Source organism: Salvelinus namaycush, chromosome 25 (assembly GCF_016432855.1).
Source record: "Salvelinus namaycush isolate Seneca chromosome 25, SaNama_1.0, whole genome shotgun sequence".
Taxonomy (NCBI): Eukaryota; Metazoa; Chordata; class Actinopteri; order Salmoniformes; family Salmonidae; genus Salvelinus; species Salvelinus namaycush.
The window spans coordinates 1,235,743-1,258,174 of record NC_052331.1 but is presented as its reverse complement, the minus strand read 5'-3'; the positions used below and the strand labels follow the sequence as shown (position 1 = coordinate 1,258,174).

At 43.6% G+C, this 22,432-nt stretch overlaps 1 protein-coding gene across 1 annotated transcript in view; it reads left to right on the top strand.

Moving 5' to 3' along the window:
* LOC120020302 (kin of IRRE-like protein 1) overlaps window positions 1-22,432 on the top strand; it is a 77,739-nt gene that overhangs the window by 31,398 nt on the left and 23,909 nt on the right. The window contains exons 2-6 of the mRNA XM_038963869.1: window positions 9,752-9,901; window positions 15,171-15,320; window positions 16,875-17,032; window positions 21,779-21,929; window positions 22,053-22,158. Of these exons, the coding sequence (XP_038819797.1) occupies window positions 9,752-9,901; window positions 15,171-15,320; window positions 16,875-17,032; window positions 21,779-21,929; window positions 22,053-22,158 (715 nt within the window). The remainder of the gene's footprint in view (window positions 1-9,751; window positions 9,902-15,170; window positions 15,321-16,874; window positions 17,033-21,778; window positions 21,930-22,052; window positions 22,159-22,432) is intronic.

The following is a 22,432-nucleotide window of genomic DNA, read 5'->3' as shown; positions in this document are numbered from 1 at the left end:
CAGAAAAAAAAATTGTAGACCTCCACAAGTCTGGTTCATCCTTGGGAGCAATTTCCAAACACCCGAAGTTAAAACGTTCATCTGTACAAACAATAGTACGCAAGTATAAACACCATGGGACCACACAGCCGTCATACCACTCAGAAAGGAGACGGGTTCTGTCTCCTAGAGATGAACGTACTTTGGTGCGAAAAGTGCAAATCAATCCCAGAACAACAGCAAAGGACCTTGTGAAGATGCTGGAGGAAACAGTCACAAAAGTGTGTATATCCACAGCGAAACAAGTCCTATTTTATTTATGTATTTAACTAGGTAAGTCAGTTAAGAACCAATTCTTGTTTTCAATGAAGGCCTAGGAACAGTGGGTTAACTGCCTTGTTCAGGGGCAGAACAACAGATTTTTACCTTGTCAGCTCGGGGACTCGATCTTGCAACCTTGCGGTTACTAATCCAACACTCTAACCACTAGGCTACCTGCCACCCCAAAACGAGTCCTATATCAACATAACCTGAGAGTCCTATATCAACATAACCTGAAAGGCCACTCAGCAAGGAAGAAGCCACTGTTCCAAAACCGCCATAAAAAAGCCAGACTACCGCTTGCAACTGCACATGGGGACAAAGTTCGTACTTTTTGGAGAAATGTGCTCTGGTCTGATGAAACAAAAATAGAACTGTTTGGCAATAATGACCATTGTTATGTTTGGAGGAAAAGGGGTGAGGCTTGAAAGCCGAAGGACACCATCCCAACTGTGAAGCACGGAGGTGGCAGCATCATGTTGTGTGGGTGCTTTGCTGCAGGAGGGTCTGGTGCACTTCACAAAATAGATGGCATCATGAGGGGGGAAATTATGTGGATATATTGAAGCAACATCTCAAGACATCAGTGAGGAAGTTAAAGCTTGGTCGCAAATGTGTTTTCCAAATGAACAATGACCCCAAACATACTTCCAAAGTTTTGGCAAAATGGCCTAAGGATAACAAGGTCAAGGTACTGGAGTGGCCATCACAAAGCCCTGACCTCGATCCTATAGAAAATTTGTGGGCAGAACTGAAAAAGCGTGTGCGAGCAAGGAGGCCTACAAGCCTGACTCAGTTACACCAGCTCTGTCAGGAGGAATGGGCCAAAATTCACCCAACATATTGTGGGAAGCTTGTGGAAGACTACCCGTAACGCTTGACCCAAGTTAAACAATTTCAAGGCAATGCTACCAAATACTAATTGAGTGTATGTAAACTTCTGACCCACTGGGAATGTGATGAAAGAAATTAAAGCTGAAATAAATAATTCTCTACTATTATTCTGACATTTCACATTCTTACAATAAAGTGGTGATCCTAACTGACCTAAGGCAGGGAATTTTTACTCGGATTAAATGTCAGGAATTGTGAAAAACTGAGTTTAAATGTATTTGGCTAATGTGTATGTAAACTTCCGACTGTATGTTTCTAATGCCAATAAATCCCTTAAATTGAATTGAATTGAGATTGGGTGCAGGGATAGGAGGAGGAGGAGGATGGGTATTTTGAGTGAGAGCCAGCATCCATCGAGGGGAGTTGAGTCACTAGGGGAAAGAAGAGTGAAAAGCCTAGACTGAAATTTGATGTGTTTGTTTCTCTCCTCTGTCCCACTTACATTTCCCCATGGAGGAAGAGAGGAGACGGGAAAGAGAGGGACATTTAGGAGCAGTGGGGGAACATGCTCTGCTGCTCAGTCATCTAATGCTAAATGAAGGAGACAGATCTGAGTCAGTATCATCAATAGACAACAAGACTGACTGACTGAGATGGAGACTGAGAGAGGGAAATGGCCAGACCGAGAGAGAAAGAGCGAGAGAACATACGACGAAATATAATCCATGTACACAAACAACAAGTTTGTTGTTACAATTGGCAAAGAACACACACATTTCTTTCCATAGGGCTGTAGGGTGAGACAGGGATGCAGCTTAAGCCCCACCCTCTTCAATATATGCAGTACCATTCAAAAGTTTGGACACACCTACTCATGCCAGGGTTTTTCTTTATATGTATTTTACATATATTACATTGTAGAATAATAGTGAAGACATCAAAACTATGAAATAACACATATGGAATCATCTAATAACCAAAAAAGTGTTAAACAAATCAAAATTATATTTGAGATTAGAGATTCTTCAAAATATATTCAGATTTGTTTAACACTTTTAGGGGGTTATTACATGATTCCATATGTGTTATTTCATAGTTTTGATGTCTTCACTATTATTCTACAATGCAGAAAATAGTAAAAATAAAGAAAAACCCTTAAATTAGTAGGTGTGTCCAAACTGTTGACCGGTACTGTTTATCAACGAATTGGCGAGGGCACTAAAATAGTCTGCAGCACCCGGCCTCACCCTACTAGAATCGGAAGTCAAATGTCCACTGTTTGCTGATGATCTGGTGCTTCTGTTATAGAACCCATTGCCCTTTATGGTTGTGAGGTCTGGGTTCCGCTCACCAACTAAGAACTTACAAAATGGGACAAACACCAAATTGAGACTATGCATGTAGAATTCAACAACAAAAAAACAGGGGAAACTAGAATGCTATTGAGATAGGATGCCGTAGGCAGACCTGGCTCTCAAGAGAAGACAGGCTATGTGCACACTGCCCACAAAATGAGGTGGAAACTGAGCTGCACTTCCTAACCTTCTGCCAAATGTATGACCATATTAGAGACACATATTTCCCTCAGATTACACAGATCCACAAAGAATTTGAAAACAAACCCAATTTTGATAAACTCCCATATCTATGGGTGAAATACCACAGTGTGCCATCACAGCAGCAAGATTTGTGACCTGTTGTCCCAAGAAAAGGGCAACCAGTAAAGAACAAACACCATTGTAAATACAACCCATATTTATGTTTATTTATTTTCTGTTTTGTACTTGAACTATTTGCACATTATATGACATTTGAAATGTCTTTATTCTTTTGGAACTTTTGTGAGTGTAAGGTTTCTGTACATTTAAAAAATATATATATATTATCTATTTCACTTGCTTTGGCAATGTAAATATATGTTTACCATGCCAATAAAGCTATTCAATTGAAATGAATTGAGAGAGAGCGAAAGAGAGAGAGAGAGAGGAAGAAATAGAGGGAGAGAGGGTAAACAGACAGACAGAACGTGTGTAAATGCCTTCAGACATTCCAGGTGTGAGATTAAGATACACAGACAGTGCACTTTCTTTACTACAACCTCTACTGAGCCTAAACCCCCAACGTCTTATAGTGTTAATCAAATGACCATCACTAAATGACGTTGTTATTTTGATAATGGATGAACCCCAAATGGCACACTGTCTCCTATAAAAGCAAATATCTGTAATTTGTTTATAGTGCACTACTTTTGAACAGGGCCCACGACAAAAGTAGTGTACTATGGGGAATAGGGTGCCAATGACTCACAACTATTACTTTATCTAGTTGTCAGTTCAACCACAATGTAGAGGATGTGGATAATGATCTCACACACAGTTCCCCCCCTATTTCACACACACCTTGCTCATTCAGTGATGCTAATGCTAGTGGACATGGGCAGCGTGCTTTACGGAGGATGGTGGGGTGGGGGTTAAGGGGGTGTTTACCACTCTTGAGAAGCAATTCATGTCGCAGAGAAGAGCAAATGAAGAGGTGAAAAAAACCTGACGAAAAACAGATGGAGGACATCCGAGAGAGAGAGGTTGAGGAGAAAGAGGCAGGGGAATTAGTGAAGAAGGGGGAAATATAAATGGAGTATAAAAAAGAAAATGAGATGAGATGAAATGAAATGAAATGGTAAAAAAACAGTCAATTAGAGTGAGAGGGAGCGAAAGAGGGAGAGAAAGCGGGAGGGAGCCTCTGAGGGATAGTTGGAGAAGAAGAGAGGGGAAGAATAGTTGTACTGTGTTTGTTTGCATGTGTGTGCGTGGGCATGTGTATGTGTGTGTGTGTGTGTGTGTGTGTGTGTGTGTGTGTGTGTGTGTGTGTGTGTGTGTGTGTGTGTGTGTGTGTGTGTGTGTGTGTGTGTGTGTGTGGCAGTATATTTCTGTCTCTCAAGCAAACCCAGTTCTTTGAAGTCTCTTGCTACCTGATGCTGTTGGATTGATCTATCCCTTTATGGTAAAATTGCTTACCGAAACACACAAGCTCAGTATGTGTCAAACATCTCAGAGTAGGAGTGCTGATCTAGGATCAGTTTAGCCTTTTAGATCATAATGTAAAAAAGGTTACATGGGCAGGGAAGACTTGGGCCCATATCTGCCAAGCCTCACATATTAGGAGTGCTGATCTAGGGGTACCGGTATAGAGTCAATATGCGGGGGCACCAGTCTCGAGGTAATTGAGGTAATATGTACATGTTGGTAGAGTTATTAAAGTGACTATGCATAGATAATAACAGAGAGTAGCAGCAGCGTAGAATAAGGGGGGGGGGGGGGGGGGGGGGGGGCAATGTAAATAGTCCGGGTTGTCATTTGATTAGCTGTTCAGGAGTCTTATGGCTTTGGGGTAGAAGCTGTTTAGAAGCCTCTTGGACCTAGACTTGGCGCTCCGGTACCGCTTGCCGTGCGGTAGCAGAGAGAACAGTTTATGACCATGGTGGCTGGAGTCATTGACAATTTTTAGGGCCTTCCTTTGACACCGCCTGGTATAGAGGTCCTGGATGGCAGGAAGCTTGGCCCCAGTGATGGTGCGGTATGCAAATTGGAGTGGGTCTAGAGTTTCTGGGATAATGGTGTTGATATGAGCCATGCCTTTCAAAGCATTTTATGGCTACAGATGTGAGTGCTATGGGTCGGTAGTCATTTAGGCAGGTTACCTTAGGGTTCTTGGGCACAGGGACTGCTTGAAACATGTTGGTATTACAGACTCAGACAGGGAGAGTTTGAAAATATCAGTGAAGACACTTGCCAGTTGGTCAGCACATGCTCGGAGTACAAGCCCTGGTAATCTGTCTGGCCCTGCAGCCTTGTGAATGTTGACCTGTTTAAAGGTCTTACTCACATCGGCTGAGGAGAGTGTGATCACACAGTCGTCCGGAACAGCTGATGCTCTCATACATGTTTCAGTGTTACTTGCCTCGAAGCGAGCATAGAAGTTATTTAGCTTGTCTGGTAGGCTCGTGTCACTGGCCAGCTCTCGGCTGTGCTTCCCTTTGTAGTCTGTAATAGTTTGCAAGCCCTGCCACATCCGACGAGCGTCGGACCCGGTGTAGTACGATACGATCTTAGTCCTGTATTGACGCTTTGCCTGTTTGATGGTTCGTCAGAGGGCATAGTGGGATTTCTTATAAGCTTCCGTGTTAGAGTCCCGCTCCTTGAAAGCGGCAGCTCTACCCTTTAGCTCAGTGCGATTGTTGCCTGTAATCCATGGCTTCTGGTTGGGGTATATACTGTACTTACTGTCATTGTTCGGACAATGTCCTCGATGCACTTATTGATAAAGCCAGTGACTGATGTCACTGGGGTGGCAGGTAGCCTAGTGGTTAGAGCGTTGGGCCAGTAACTGAAAGGTGGCTAAATCGAATCCCTGAGCTGAAAAGGTAAAAATCTGTCGTTCTGCCCCTGAACAAGGCAGTTAACCCACTGTTCCTAGGCCATCATTGTGAATAAGAATTTGTTCTTTACTGGCTTGCCTAGTTAAATAAAGGTAAAAATACACACACAAAAAAATGTTGTGTCACCTCAATGCCATCGGAAGAATATTGGAACATATTCCAGTCTGTGCTAGCAAAACAGTCCTGTAGTTTAGCATCTGACCACTTTTTATAGACCGAGTCACTGGGGCTTCCTGCTTTAGTTTTTGCTTGTAAGCAGGAATCAGGAGGATATAATTATGATCAGATTTGCCAAATGGAGGGTGAGGGAGAGCTTTGTACGCGTCTCTGTGTGTGGAGTAAAGGTGATATAGAGTTTTTTACCTCTGGTTGCACACTTAACATGCTGATATAAATTAGGTAAAACTGACTTCAGTTTCCCTGCATTAAAGTCCCCGGCCACTAGGAGCGCCGCCTCTGGATGAGCGTTTTCCTGTTTGCTTATGGCGGTATGCATCTCATTGAGTGCGGTTTTAGTGCCAACATCGGTCTGTGGTGGTATGTAAGACAGCTACAAAAAAATAGAGATGAACACTCTCTAGGTAGATAGTGTGGTCTGCAGCTTATCATGAGATACTCTACCTCAGGCGAGCAAAACCTCGAGACTTCCTTAGATATCGTGCACCAGCTGTTGTTTACATATATGCTTATGCCTCCGCCCCGTGTCTTAGCAGAGGCTGCTGTTCTATCCTGCTGATAGAGTGTATAACCCGCCAGCTGTATATTATTAATGTCGTCGTTCATCCACGACTCGGTGAAACATAAGATATTACAGTTTTTAATGTCCCGTTTGTAGGATAAACGTGCTTTCAGTTCATCCCATTTATTTTCCAGTGATTGAACGTTAGCTAGGCACCCTGATCTTTTTCCGCAAAATCTCAGTTTCCTTCTCCAGCGAATGACTGGGATGAGGGCCTGGTCAGGTGTCTGTAGTATATCCCTCCGGTACCTAAAAAAACTAATCTGAGGTGAGTAATCGCAGTTCTGATGTCCAGAAGCTCTTTTCGGTCATATTAGATGGAAGCAGCAACATTATGTACAAAACAAGTTACGAACAACGCGAAAAAACAAATAAAATAGTGTTGGTTGGTTAAGAGCCGATAAGATTAAGAGCCGATAAAACGGCAGCCATCCACTCCGGCGTCATCATGATCAGTACTGGAGGAATAGGAATGAGAATGCATTAGTTTGTGTGTGTGTGTGTGTGTGTGTGTGTGTGTGTGTGTGTGTGTGTGTGTGTGTGTGTGTGTGTGTGTGTGTGCGTGTGCGTGTGTGTGTGTGTATAATACTTATGATCTTAATTAATGTATAATGAGAATATGGAGATGTGGTACATCCCACACAATCCATGTGCATTTTCCCCACCTATGTCAGCATTTCTTTTTTCACTGTGTTTAGATGTTTGACATTCTGAGAGCATAATAATAATCACATGTTCAACATTCGACACACACAGTTGATCTTAGCAGACGGACAGATATCATTTTTGTTTATTTAAGGAAAAGAGGGAAATATCAGTGAACGTACAGTACTGTAGTTCACCAATCTCTACCACTGTGTTATTACGCAACAATAGAGAGAGAGAGGACGAGGAAGGAGGGAGAGGCGGAGAGCAAAGGGAAAAGGGGCATAGAGCAGACCAACCAACGCTACCTGCTACTTCCCCAAAGCCATGGAAGCACAGAGGGAGGGAGAGACGGAGAGAAACGGGGAGAGAGGGATCCCCTAGGGTTAATTCAATCTCTGTTCTCCAACCGTGAGTCTCAGCTACAGTCTGACAGCCCTCCTATCGCTCTCTCTCTCTCTCTCTCTCTCTCTCTCTCTCTCTCTCTCTCTCTCTCTCTCTCTCTCTCTCTCTCTCTCTCTCTCTCTCTCTCTCTCTCATGGAAACATATGTTGTGAAATAGATAATGAACAAAAGTGAAATAAACAATAAAAAATGTACAGTGAACATTGCACTCACAAAAGTTTCAAAGGTTTAAAAATGTCCAACTATGTACCGTGTTTTTTTTATGATGTGCAAATAGTTCAAGTACAAAAGGGAAAATGAATAAACACAAATATAGGTTGTATTTACAATGGTGTTTGTTCTTCACTGGTTGCCCTTTTCTCGTGGCAACAGGTCGCAAATCTTGCTGCTGTGATGGCACACTGTGGTATTTCACCCAATAGATCAAAATTGGATTTTGTTTAGAATTCTTTGTGGGTCTGTGTATTGAAGAAATATGTGTCTCTAATATGGCCATACATTCGGCAGGAGGTTAGGAAGTGCAGCTCAGTTTCCACCTAATTTTGTGGGCAGTGTGCACAGCCTGTCTTCTCTTGAGAGTAAGGCAATGCTCACTGAGTCTGTACATAGTTAAAGCTTTCCTTAATTTAGGGTCAGTCATAGTGGTCAGGTATTCTGCCACTGTGGACTCTCTGTTAAGGGCCAAATAGCATTCTAGTTTTCTCAGTTTATATGAAAATCTTTCCAATGTGTCAAGTAATTATCTTTTTGTTTTCTCGTGACTTGGTTGGGTCTAATTGTGTTGCTGTCCTGGGGCTCTGTGGGGTCTGTTTGTGTTTGTGAACAGAGCCCCAGGAATAGCTTGCTTTTAGGGGCTCTTCTCTAGGTTAATCTCTCTGTAGGTGATGGCTTTGTTTGGGAATATCTTCCTTTTAGATGGTTGTAGAATTTAACGTCTCCTTCCTGGATTTGGATAATTAGTGGCCTAATTTTGCTCTACGTGTATCAGTTGATCTTTTACGTTGTACACAGAGGATGTTATTGCAGAATTCTACATGCAAAGTCTCAATTTGGTGTTTGTCCCATTTTGTGAATTCTTAGTTGGTGAGCAGAACCCAGACCTCACAACCATAAAGGGCAATGGGTTCTATAACTGATTCAAGTATTTTTAGCCAGATTCTAATTGGGATGTCGAATTTGATGTTCCTTTTGATGGCATAGAATACCCTTCTTGCCTTGTCTCTCATATCGTTCACAGCTTTGTGGAAGTTTACCTGTGGTGCTGATGTTTAGGCCGAGGTACAGTATGTATAGTTTTTACTGTGCTCTACAGCAACAGTGTCAAAATTGAATTTGTATTTGTGGTCCTGGCAACTGGACCTTTTTTGGAACACAATTATTTTTGCCTTACTGAGATATACTGTCAGGGCCCTGGTCTGACAGAATCTTTGCAGAAGATCTAGGTGCTGCTGTAGGCCTGTCCTTGGATGGGGACAGACGCACCAGATCATCAGCAAACAGTAGACATTTTACTTTTGTCTCTCTCTCTCTCCTTCTCTCACTCTCTCTCCTTCTCTCACTCTCTCTCCTTCTCTCTCACTCTCTCTCCTTCTCTCTCTCTCTCACTCTCTCTCGCTCTCTCTCCTTCTCTCACTCTCTCTCTCTCTCCCTCTCTCTCTCACTCTCTATCTCTCTTTCTCCTTCTCTCTCTCCTTCTCTCACTCTCTCTCTCTCTCTCTCTCACTCTCTCTCTCTCTCTCTCTCTCTCTCTCTCTCTCTCCTTCTCTCACACTCACTCACTCTCTCTCTCTCTCTCTCTCTACCTCTCTCCCTCCCTCCCCCCCTCTCTCTCTGTCTCTCTTTCTCAGCAGTGCATTGTGGGAAAGATAGTTCATAAAGACAGGTTCACACAGAATCCCTAAATATTTTTATAAGTATAAATGTATACTTTAGTAGGCTGGAATTCAATGCAAGGTGCGTTATAGCGCAGAGTACTATACAGCCGACAATGTGGCCTTTTGAAGGCATTTTTCCATAAGTTTGTGGAGATCGTGTTCCTGGTAAATGCTGTGCATGTCTACCCGTTGGCTCAACCATAAATTACCTTTAAGAGTGTAAGTGTGGTAAGACTGTTATGTTTATGTCTGTCATCCTCATTACTGTTATCATCATTACCACCATTGTCATGAGAGAGAGAGGTCTCATTGGTCCTTTGAGAGAGAGAGAGAGAGAGAGAGAGAGAGAGAGAGAGAGAGACTTTGGTTCTCCACCTGCTGTTGTTTGTGTGTGAACATGTTTGATCTTGTGTACTGTAGTTATATGTTTCTGTGTTTATTTGATACTTTCTCTCAAATAAGCGCCACGTACACCTACAGTATACCTTCTCCCTGACAGTGTGTTTGTCTCTGTGACAGTGTGGACAGCGAGGTTCTCACAGGAGCCAGCGGACCAGTCTGTTGTTTTGGGAGAGAGAGTAGTCATGTCCTGTGTCGTCTGCAACTACACCGGAATCGTACAGTGGACCAAGGATGGACTGGCACTGGGCATCGGAGAGGGCCTCAGGGGTGAGAGCATACACACATACATACAAAAGGAGGCACACACACACACACACACATACATGCACACTTAACCCAAAGGTAATTATCTGGATTGTGGTGTGCGTGTTCATCTCAGTGTGATTCACAGGTTCAATAAAGGTCAGAAGCTTCTGCAGTTTCCTCTGTCTGTCTGTCTGTCTGTCTGTCTGTCTGTCTGTCTGTCTGTCTGTCTGTCTGTCTGTCTGTCTGTCTGTCTGTCTGTCTGTCTGTCTGTCTGTCCGTCCGTCCGTCCGGACGCACATGAAGAAGATGAAAGCAGACATACAGTATATGCGTTTATGCTCACATGCACACTCAAGCACGCACATACACACACACACTGATCCTCTGATTCATGCACACCTGCACTGCTTCATTGTGCTCCTTGGTGTTCACCTCTCTGGTGGTTGCTATGCTGCTGGTTCTGCTGGTTGCTATGCTGCTGGTAGGTGGAGGCAGGCAAAGATGATGTAATCTGGACCAATACTTTTGTCCCCTTCAGAATCCAAATCGATGATGTCATAGTTCGGGGGTGCTTCTAGACTCCTGCTCTGCCCCCGAGTGGATGGAATACACCATGCATGGTGTGATGAGATATTGTCCTTTTCTCAATTATATTTTATCGACTCCTCTCCTCCCATCTTCTCCTCCTTTTGAAAACATCAGAGGGAAGCGAGCGGAGGCGGCAGGGAGGAGGCGCGGAGAGAACGGCTTTTTACCTCATTGAGAAAAGTCCATTGAGTCAGTTTTGCATTGTGTTTGTCTGTCTACATGTTTGAATTCCAAATGTGTGTTCAATCTCTGAGATTCATGGTATGCCGCTATTTTCATAGGTCTACATTTGAATATATTTATATTCGACGGTATGTAAATGTGTGTACGACTGGTACGTGTCTGACTCTCTCTCTCACCCTCTCTCTCTCTCTCTCTCTCTCTCTCTCTCTCTCTCTCTCTCTCTCTCTCTCTCTCTCTCTCCCTCTCTCTCTCACCCTCTCTCTCTCTCTCTCTCTCTCTCTCTCTCTCTCTCTCTCTCTCACCCTCTCTCTCTCTCTCTCTCTCACCCTCTCTCTCTCTCTCTCTCTCTCTCTCTCTCTCTCTCTCTCTCACCCTCTCACCCTCTCTCTCTCTCTCTTTCTTTCTCTCTGCGTCTTCCAGCCGGGCCTAGGTACCGTAAGCTGTGGGTGTATGTACACTGTATGCATACTGTATGTGTATGCGACTCTGTCTGACACTGTCTGTGTGTGTGTTGTGTGTGTGTGTGTACATGTATCTATCTGTGTGTATGTGTGTGTACGTCTATCCGACTTTCTGTCTCCCTCTGTGTCTCAGCGGGTGTGCTGTGGGTACGTCTCTCTCTCTCACTCTCTCTGTCTGTCTTTCTCGCTCTCTTCCAGCCTGTCCTTGGTACTGTGTGATGTGGGTACATGTCTCTCTCTCACTTGCTCTCACTCTCTCTCTCTCTCTTTCTCTCTCTTCCAGCTGGTCCTAGGTACTGTGTGCGGAAAGTATTCAGAACCCCTTGACTTTTTCCACATTTTGTTACGTTACAGCCTTATTCTAAAATGTATTTAAAAAATCATTTTAAACTCAGCAATCTACACACAATACCCAATAATGACAAAGCGAAAAGAGGCTTTTCACATTTTTTGCTAATGTATAAAACATAAAATACAGAAATATCTTATTTACATAAGTTTTACGACCCTTTGCTATGAGACTAGAAATTGAGCTCAGGTGTATCCTGTTTCCATTGATCATCCTTGAGATGTTTCTACAACTTGATTGGAGTCCACCTGTGGTAAATTCAATTGATTGGACATGATTTGGAAAGACACAGACCTGTCTATATAAGGTCCCATAGTTGACACTGCATGTCAGAGCAAAAACCAAGCCATGATGTCGAAGGAATTGTCCGCAGAGTTCCGGGACAGGATTGTGTCGAGGCACAGATTTGGGGAAGGGTACAAAACATTTCTGCAGCATTGAAGGTCCCCAAGGACAAAGTGGCCTCCATCATTCTTAAATGGAAGAAGTTTGGACCCACCAAGACTATTCCTAGAGCTGGCTGCCCGGCCAAACTGAGGCATCGGGGGACAAGGACCTTGGTCAGGGAGGTGACCAAGAACCCCATGGTTACTCTGACAGCTCTAGAGTTACTCTGTGGAGATGGGAGAATCTTCCAGAAGGACAACCATCTCTGCAGCACTCCACCAATCAGACCTTTATGATAGAGTGGAAAGACAGAAGCTACTCCTCAGTAAAAGCCATATGACAGCCCACTTGGAGTTTGCCAAAAGAGCCCCTAAAGACTCTCAGACCAAGATAAACAAGATTCTCTGTTCTGATGAAACATAGATTGAACTCTTTTTGCCAAGTGTCACATCTGGAGGAAACCTAGGATGAACAGAGCAAAGTACAGAGAGCAAAGTACAGAGAGATCCTTTATGAAAACCTGCTCCAGAGCACTCAGGACCTCAGACTGGGACAAAGGTTCACCTTGCAACAGGACAACAACCCTAAGCACACAGCTAAGACAACGCAGGACTGGCTTCGGGACAAGTCTCTGAATGTCCTTGAGTGGCCCAGCCAGAGCCCAGACTTGAACCCGATCGAACATCTCTGGAGAAACCTGAAAATAGCTGTGCAGCAACGCTCCCCATCCAACCTGACAGAGCTTGAGAGGATCTGCAGAGAAGAATGGGAGAAACTCCCCAAATACAGGTGTGCCAAACTTGTAGCGTCACACCCAAGAAGACCTGAGGCCGTAATCACTGCCAAAGGTGCTTCAACAAAGTACTGAGTAAGGGTCTGAATAGTTATGTGTTTCCCCATGTGGGTATTTTGTGGGCAAGACGGGCAGGGGCTAGCTCACACAGCCTAGCCCACACAGCCTAGCCTACACAGGCTAGCCCACACCAAGCCCAACTTGGGGTAGCCTTACCAAAGCCCAGCACGGGCTAGCCTACACCATGCCCAACACAGGCAATCCCACACCATGCCCAGCTATCTTATACTGTAGAGGCCGGGGATCATTTGAATATTTGCGGGCGTGGTTCATGTACCCCAATTCATGTTGTTAAGTCACTGTTGAAGTTTAAGTGGTTTGTTGTGTGATGTCAACAAAAAATGTATATTGTCTGTAAAAAGACTAAGATAAGAGAATTTGATATAAGATAACATTTTAAGTTTCTCTGGTAAAAATATGTACAGTTGAAGTTGGAAGTTTACATACACTTACAGTTGAAGTCGGAAGTTTACATACACTTAGGTTGGAGTCATTAAGCTCGTTTTTCAACCACTACACAAATGTCTTGTTAACAAACTATAGTTTTGGCAAGTCGGTTCGGACATCTACTTTGTGCATGACACAAGTAATTTTTCCAACAATTGTTTACAGACAGATTATTTCACTTATAATTCACTGTATCACAATTCCAGTGGGGCAGAAGTTTACATACACTAAGTTGACTGTGCATTTAAACTGCTTGGAAAATTCCCGAAAATGGTGTTATGGCTTTAGAAGCTTCTGATAGGCCAGTTGACATAATTTGAGTCAATTGGAGGTGTACCTGTTGATGTATTTCAAGGCCTACCTTCAAACTCAGTGCCTCTTTGCTTGACATCATGGGAAAATCTAAAGAAATCAGCCAAGACCTCATCTGTACAAACAATAGTACGCAAGTATAAACACCATGGGACCACGCAGCCGTCATACCGCTCAGGAAGGAGACGCCTTCTGTTTCCTAGAGATGAAGTACTTTGATGCAAAAAGTACAAATCAATCCTAGAACAACAGCAAAGGACCTTGTGAAGATGCTGGAGTAAACAGGTACAAAAGTACCTATATCCAAAGTAAAACGAGTCCTATGTCAACATAGCCTGAAAGGTCGCTCAGCAAGGAAGAAGCCACTGCTCCAAAACCGCAATAAAAAAGCCAGACTACAGTTTGCAACTGCACATGGAGACAAAGATCGTACATTTTGGATAAATGTCCTCTGGTCTGATGAAACAAAAGCAGAACTGTTTGGCCATAATGACCATCGTTATGTTTGGAGGAAAAAGGGGGATGCTTGCAAGCCGAAGAATACCATCCCGACCGTGAAGCACGGGGGTGGCAGCATCATGTTGTGGGGGGGCTTTGCTGCAGGAGGGATTGGTGCACTTCACAAAATAGATGGCATCATGAGGGAAATTATGTGGATTTATTGAAGCAACATCTTAAGCAACAAGCTTTATTAAAGCTTGGTCGCAAATGGGTCATCCAAATGGACAATGACCCCAAGCATACTTCCAAAGTTGTGGCAAAAATGGCTTAAGACAACAAAGTCAAGTTATTGGAGTGGCCATCACAAAGCCCTGACCTCAATCCTATAGAATATTTGTGGGCAGAACTGAAAAGGCGTGTGCGAGCAAGGAGGCCTACAAACCTAACTCAGTTACACCAGCTCTGTCAGGACGAATGGGCCAAAATTCACCCAACTTATTGTGGGATGCTTGTGGAAGGCTACCCGAAACGTTTGACCCAAGCTAAACAATTTAAAGGCAATGCTACCAAATACTAATTGAGTGTATGTAATCTTCTGACCCACTGGGAATGTGATGAAAGAAATAAAAGCTGAAATATATAATTCTCTCTACTATTATTCTGACATTTCACATTCTTAAAATAAAGTGGTGATCCTAACTGGCCTAAGACAGAGAATTTTTACAAGGTTAAATGTTTGGAATTGTGAAAAACTGAGTTTAAATGTATTCGGCTAAGGTGTATGTAAACTTCCGACTTCAACTGTATATGATAGTAACAACTTTGTTGTCTTTCTGATACAATGTAACTCGCGGTCGATCTAAAAGGATGGGCTTATTTCAGGCAAAGTGAGGGCTGCTCTGGGGGCCATCTGCCATGGGGCCAAAGTGGAACCAATGAGTGAAGGCGCATCGGCCTAATTAGAGCAGCCTACGTGGGGGCAATATTTTAGTCCGCATCGGGCCTACGTCGTGCCAATGTGGGCATGTTTGTTGTAAAAAGATGGACTTATTTCAGGCAAAGTGAGGGCTGACATCGCCAGTTATGGGCTTCCCACACTGGGCCACACTGGGCAAATGCCTTGGGGTTCAATGTGGAGTCGATGACCAAAGGCATGTTCGCCCAATGTGGGAAGTCTATGTGGGGCCAATATTTTAGCCCGCATTGGGCTCACATCATGCCATTGTGGACATGTTTGCTGGGATGTGTCTGACCCTCTCTCTCGCTCAGCCTGGCCCAGGTACCGTGTGCTGCGGGTGATAGACGTGGGCCAGTATAACCTGGAGATCTCTGCGGCAGAGCTGACCGATGACTCCCTGTATGAGTGCCAGGCCACAGAGGCTGCCCTACGCTCCCGGAGAGCCAAACTCACCGTCCTCAGTGAGTATCTATCTGTCTGTCAGGAATGTGTGTGTCCAGTGTAGTGTGGACTGTATAAGCACATTGTGTGTCCAGTGCAGAGTGTGTGTGTGTCCAGAGCAGTGTGTGACTGTGTGTGTGTCCAGTGCAGTGTGTGTACAGCAGAGTACGTGATCGGAGCTGGAGCTGAGCGTATCCAATTTGACTGGAGCATAGAGCGAGATTCCCAAAGGCCGGAGCGTCATTTCACGAGCTCAGGGCATGCCCGGCCCAGCATGCATTTGTAGTCTACTTTATTTAGCTACTGTTATGGAGTTTGCTAAATATTTTCATAAAGAATCTGATATAAAACATACAGGTGCAACATTAAGGTGACTTACAAAGATGAGGACCAAGAGCAAGAGAGGGAGTGCTGTGATGTAATGTCCACAACTAAAGAATCATTGTGGAATCTGAAAAGACACGTATCCCGAAAGCATGATGGTGTAACCTACCTTTTATGTGCACATGCTAAAAAAAGGAACGAGGTGGGTAGATAACTGTGTCATTGTAGCAAAGTATTTATAAACCAAAAAACGGATCTCTTAAAGTGTTCATTCGTTTTTGTTATATTATCTATACAATAGGCCATAATAGATTTTGGCCCAATAGGACTGGCATATTGCAACTTTCAAGCATTCCTTTTGATTGGGTTATTTTGCCTAAAAACCTTTAGGACTGGCTATAGAAAAATAAAAAAACAACTCAATCTCTGCCCAGCCTGGCAACAGTGGCCATAAGGGTGTTTAGCATCCCCAATGGCTTTGCAAGTGTGGAGAGGATATTCTCTGCTGCTGGCCTGTCTCTCCAGGCACCATCGCATGAGCCTGAAGCCACAGACTCTGGTCAAACTGGTGTTTCAAAAAATTAATTCAAAGGCACTGTAGACATAGCCAAATAAGGCATTTACATTTTTTTTTTCATTCGAAGTAATGCGCAGCCTATATGCGCAATTTATAGACTATAATGATTGAATAAAACAAAATGTTGTTTACGTGCTGAGCACTTAATGTCCCTGACTCCCTACCAGCCTAGTGTGTCGCACTCGCAAATGCTATCTATTTCTTTGTAGGCTATAGCCTTGAAATAATTCAAATGAATTATTTAGGCGATATTATTTCAACTCCCTGTCTGGCTCCTGACCTATTTAGAGTGTTTATATGCTGTTTAATATGACATGTAGCCAATTTGAAATGATGTGCTATTCTTACATTGACCTTTTCATGTTGATTAAAATTATTTTTATTCAAATCATATGGTTTGGTTTCAATACTTCAAAACAACATGGTAGGTCCAGGTAGTCACAAAAATAGATAGGTGTTGGTTAAATTGTGATTTTAACGAATGGAGCGAATTTGGACCAGCAGTTTCTTTTTTCTTTGAGCGCGGAACGGTTTTTAGCGAAGCGGTTGGAAAGGATGTGAATTTATGACTGCTCGACTCCGCTCAGATACTCTGGTATAAAGCGCGTGTGTGTCCAGTGCAGTGTGTATATGTAGTGTGTTTGTCTAGTACACTGCGTGTGTTGTCCTACAGTCCCTCCCGATGACCCAGTGATCGAGGGCTTTCCAGAGATCCTGCTGAGAGCCAATGTCTCCTATAACCTGAGCTGTGTGTGCCGCGGGGCCAAGCCACTGGGCATCATCGAGTGGAAACGGGACGGGGTGGCCCTGGAGGGAGCCTTCAGCACCACCGTGAGTTACATACAGACACAGCGGCATGAACACCCATGCATATTGCCATATTGTATCACTAAATACACCTTTAGTTGGCTCCACCCTGTCCTCCTCTTTCTCAAGTACAAAAGAGAAAATAAATAAACATAGATATAGATTGTATTTACAATTATTTTTTTATTTTTTTATATTTCACCTTTATTTAACCAGGTAGGCCAGTTGAGAACAAGTTCTCGTTTACAACTGCGACCTGGCCAAGATAAAGCAAAGCAGTGCGACACAAACAACAACACAGAGTTACACATGGAATAAACAAACATACAGTCAATAACACAATAGAAAAAGTCTATATACAGCGTGTGCAAATGAGGTAGGATAAGGGCGGTAAGGCAATAAATAGGCCATAGTAGCGAAGTAATTACAATTGAGCAAATTAACACTGGAGTGATATATGTGCAGATGATGATGTGCAAGTAGAAATACTGGTGTGCAAAAGAGCAAAAAAAGTAAATAAAAACAATATGGGGATGAGGTAGGTAGATTGGATGGGCTATTTACAGATGGGCTGTGTACAGCTGCAGCAATCGTGTAAACTGCTCAGATAGCTGATGCTTAAAGTTAGTGAGGGAGATATACATCTCCAACTTCAGCGATTTCTGCAATTCATTCGTCATTGGCAACAGAGAACTGGAAGGAAAGGCGGCCGAAGGAGGTGTTGGCTTTGGGGATGACCAGTGAGATATACCTGCTGGAGCGCGTGCTACGGGTGGGTGTTGTTATAGTGACCAGTGAGCTGAGATAAGGCGGGGCTTTACCTAGCAAAGACTTATAGATGACCTGGAGCCAGAGGGTCTGGCTCCGAATATGTAGCGAGGTCCAGCCGACGAGAGCATACAGGTCGCAGTGGTGGGTGGCATATGGGGCTTTGGTGACAAAACGGATGGCACTGCGATAGACTGCATCCAGTTTGCTGAGTAGAGTGTTGGAGGCTATTTTGTAAATGACATCGCCGAAGTCGAGGATCGGTAGGATGGTGGTATGTTTGGCAGCATGATTGAAGGAGGCTTTGTTGCGAAATAGGAAGCCGATTCTAGATTTAATTTTGGACTAGAGATGTTTAATATGAGTCTGTTTGTTCTTCACTGGTTGCCCTTTTCTTGTGGCAACAGGTCACACATCTTGCTGCTGTGATTGCACACTTTGGTATTTCACCCAATAGATATGGCAGTTAATCAAAATTGGATTTGTTTTCGAATTCTTTGTGGGTCTGTGTAATATGTGTCTCTATGGTCATACATTTGGAAGGAGGTTAGGAAGTGCAGCTCATTTTGTGGGCAGTGTGCACATAGCCTGTCTTCTTTTGAGAGCCAGGTCTGCCTACGGCGACCTTTCTCAATAGCAAGGCAATGCTCACTGAATACATATATCTTTCTTTAATTTTTGGTCAGTCACAGTGGTTAGGTATTCTGCCATAGTGTATTCTCTGTTTAGGGCCAAATAGCATTCTAGTTTGCTCAGTTTTTTTGTTAATTCTTTCCAATGTGTCTTTTTGTTTTCTCACGATTTGGTTGGGTCTAATTGTGTTGCTGTCCTGGAGCTCTGTGGGGTCTGTGTGTGTTTGTGAACAGAGCCCCAGGACCATCAACTGCAGGTTCATCACTCTGTAGATGATGGCTTTGTTATGAAAGGTTTGGTAATCGCTTCCTTTTAGGTGGTTGTAGAATTGAACAGCTATTTTCTGGATTTTGATAATTAGCGGGTGTCGGCCTAATTCTGCTCTGCATGCATTATTTGTTGTTTTACGTTGTACATGGAGGATGTTATTGCAGAATTCTGCATGCAGAGTCTCAATTTGGTGTTTGTCCCATTTAATGAGCGGTGAGCGGACCCCAGACCTCACAACCTTAAAGGGCAATGGGTTCTATAACTGATTCAAGTATTTTTTATGCCAGATCCTAATTGGTTTGTCGAATTTTATGTTAGTTTGATGGCATAGAAGGCCCTTCTTGCCTTGTCTCTCAGCTCTTTCACAGCTTTGTGGAAGTTACCTGTGGCGCTGATGTCTAGGCCAAGGTATGTATAGTTTCAAATCAAATTTTATGTCACATGCGCCGAATACAGCAGGTATAGACCTTAAAAGTAACACAATAAAATAACAGTAATGAGGCTATATACAGGGGGTACCGGTACCGAGTCAATGTGCGGGTGTACAGGTCAGTCGAGGTAATTTGTATATGTAGGTAGGGGTAAAGTGACTATGGGTGTCAATGCAAATAGTCCGGGTGGCCATTTGATTAATTGTTCGGCAGTCTTAGTTTTTTGTGTGCTCTAGGGCAACGGCATCGAGATGGAATTTGTATTTCTGGTCCTGGCAACTGGACCTTTTTTGGAACACCATTATTTTTGTCTTACTGTGATTTACTGTCAGGCCCCAGGTCTGACAGAATCTGTGCAGAAGATCTAGGTGCTGCTGTAGGGCCCTCCTCGGTTGGGGACAGAAGCACCAGATCATCAGCAAACAGAAGAGATTTGACGTAAGATTCTCGTAGGGTGAGGCTGGGTGCTGCAGACTGTTCTAGTTCCCCCGCTAATTTGTTGATATATATGTTGAAGGGGGTGAGGCTTAAGATGCATCCAGGTCTCACCCCACAGCCCCGTGGAAAGAAATGTGTGTGTTTTTTGCTCATTTTAACCACACACTTGTTGTTTGTGTACATGGATTTTATTATGTTTTATGTTTTTCCCCCAACACCGCTTTCCATCAATTTGTATAGCAGATCCTTATGCCACATTGAGTCAAAACCTTTGTTGAAATCAACAAATCATGAGAATACTTTGCCTTTGTTTTGGTTTGTTTGTTTGTCAATTAGGGCATATAGGGTGAATACGTGGTCTGTCATAAGGTAATTTGACATTTCCTCAGTACATTGATTTACTGAGGAAATGTGCGAGTCTGCTGTTAATGATAATGCAGAGGATGTTCCAAAGGTTTCTGTTGACGCATATCCCATGGTAGTTATTGGGGTACAATTTGTCTCCACTTTTGTGGATTGGGGTGATCAGTCCTTGGTTCCAAATATTGGCTATACTTAAACTCTTTAAACTCTTAAACTCTGCCAGAGCTAAGGATGGTGTTAAAGAGTTTAAGTATAGCCAATTGGAATTTGTGGTCTTTATATTTTATCAACTCATTTAGGATACCATCAACCACACAGGCCTTTTTGGGTTGGAGTGTTTGTATTTTGTCCTGTAGTTCATTCAATGTAATTTAGAGAATCCAGTGGATTCTGGTAGTCTTTAACAGTGGATTCTAACATGTTTGTTTATCATGTATATGTTTTTGCTGTTTGTTCTTTGTTCTTTGTTATAGAGCCAAAAAGATTGTAGAAGTGGTTTATCCATACATCTCCGTTTTGGATAGATAACTCTTCGTGTTGTTGTTTGTTTTGTGTGTTACAATTTTCCCAGAAGTGGTTAGATTCTATGGATTCTTCAATTACATTGAGCTGATTTCTGACGTGCTGTTCCTTCTTTTTCCGTAGTGTATTTCTGTATAGTTTTAGTTATTCACCATAGTGAAGGCGTAGACTCAGGTTCTCTGGGTCTCTATGTTTTTGATTGGATAGGTTTCTCAATTTCTTTCTTTGGGTTTTTTCATTCTTCATCAAACCATTTGTCATTGTTTTTCATTTTCTTAGGTTGTCTGCTTGACATGTTTTGATTTGATAGGGAAGCTGAAAGGTCAAATATACTGTTTAGGGGGGATTGTCTAAAAGGGATTGAATTTGTTAGTGCCTAATTCCTTCTATCTATAGCATTTCTTAGTATTGTGCAGTACCTTTGGCTTTGATGCGTTCAACAGAGTATTGCTCTGTTCAGGTGGACTGTGATTTTGCTATGATCTGATAGGGATGTTAGTGGGCTGACTGTGAACGCTCTGAGAGACTCGAGGTTGTTTTATGTTATACATTATTATTTAACCTTTATTTAACTAGGCAAGACAGTTAAGAACAAATTGTTATTTACAATGATGGTCCTACCCCGGTCAAACCCTAAACCGGACGATGCTGGGCCAATTGTGCGCCTCCCTATGGGACTCCCAACCACGGCCGGTTGTGATGCACCCTGGAATCGAACCAGGGTCTGTAGTGACGCCTCTAGCCCTGAGATGGAGTGCCTTAGAATGCTGCGCCACTCGGGGTTGAGATCAGAGATAAAGTAATCTACAGTACTACTGCCAAGGGATGAGCTGTAGGTGTACCTACCATAGGAGTCTCCTCGAAGCCTACTAATTACTATGTACAGACGCAGTGTACGACAGAGCTGCAGGAGTTGTGACCCATTCTGTAGTTTTTTTTTGTCATAGTTGTTTCTAGGGGGGCATATTTGGGAGGTTATACTGTCACCTCCAGGTAGGTGTTTGTCCCCTGTGTGCTGAGAGTATCAGGTTCTTGTTCAGTTCTGGCATTTAGGTCGCCAGACTAGTACATGTCCCTTGGCCTGGAAATTATTGATCTCCCCCTCTAGGATGGAGAAGCTGTCATCGTTAAAATATGTGAATTCTATTGGGAGGATATAGGTAACGCACATGAGGACATTTTTCTGTGTTGAGATCATTTCCTTATTAATTTCTAGCCAAATGTAAAATGTTCCCGTTTTGACTCTCTCTCTCTCACTCTTTCTCTCTCTACCTCATCGACCACGCCCCCCCCCCCCCCCCCCCCCCCCCCGTCCCCCCGTCCCTCCTCGAACCCCCCACCCCAGGAGGTTCTCCCAGACAGAAAGAGGGTGACGACAAGGAGCTTCCTGCCCATCGTCCCAGAGGACAAAGACACGGGACGCAACTTCACCTGTGTGGCCAGCAACAAGGCTGTCCCAATGGGAAAACGCACCACCGTCACCCTCAACGTGCACCGTAAGTGTGTTTGTATGTGTGTATGTCTATGTGTATGTGTGAATGTGTTTCAAGATTATTGAATCTTTCTCTCTTTCTCTAACTCCCTCCCTCCCTCCCTCCCTCCCTCCCTCCCTCCTGCAGACCCCCCCAAGGTGACCCTATCCATGGAGCCTCGGTCTGTCCTGGAGGGAGAGAGAGTCATCTTCACCTGCCAGGCCACCGCCAACCCTCCCATCATGGGTATCCGGTCAGTAGTAGTCTGATGTGTGTGTGTGTGTGGCCACTTCCACCCCCACCGCCAAATATGGCGCTGTACAACGTGACCGGTCGGGAGTAGGCTACAGTACTAAGAGCGAAATAATCCTACCATTTCCACATCCTAATTGTAGTCTAACCAATACCCAAATGGCGATTCAGTGAAAATAAAAATCTGATCGAGTTACCAAGACCAGTCTCCATGTTAGTCTCAGAGCAGCGTGAAACGGTGCTGAAATAGTTGACAACACGCGGGTAGGCTATTG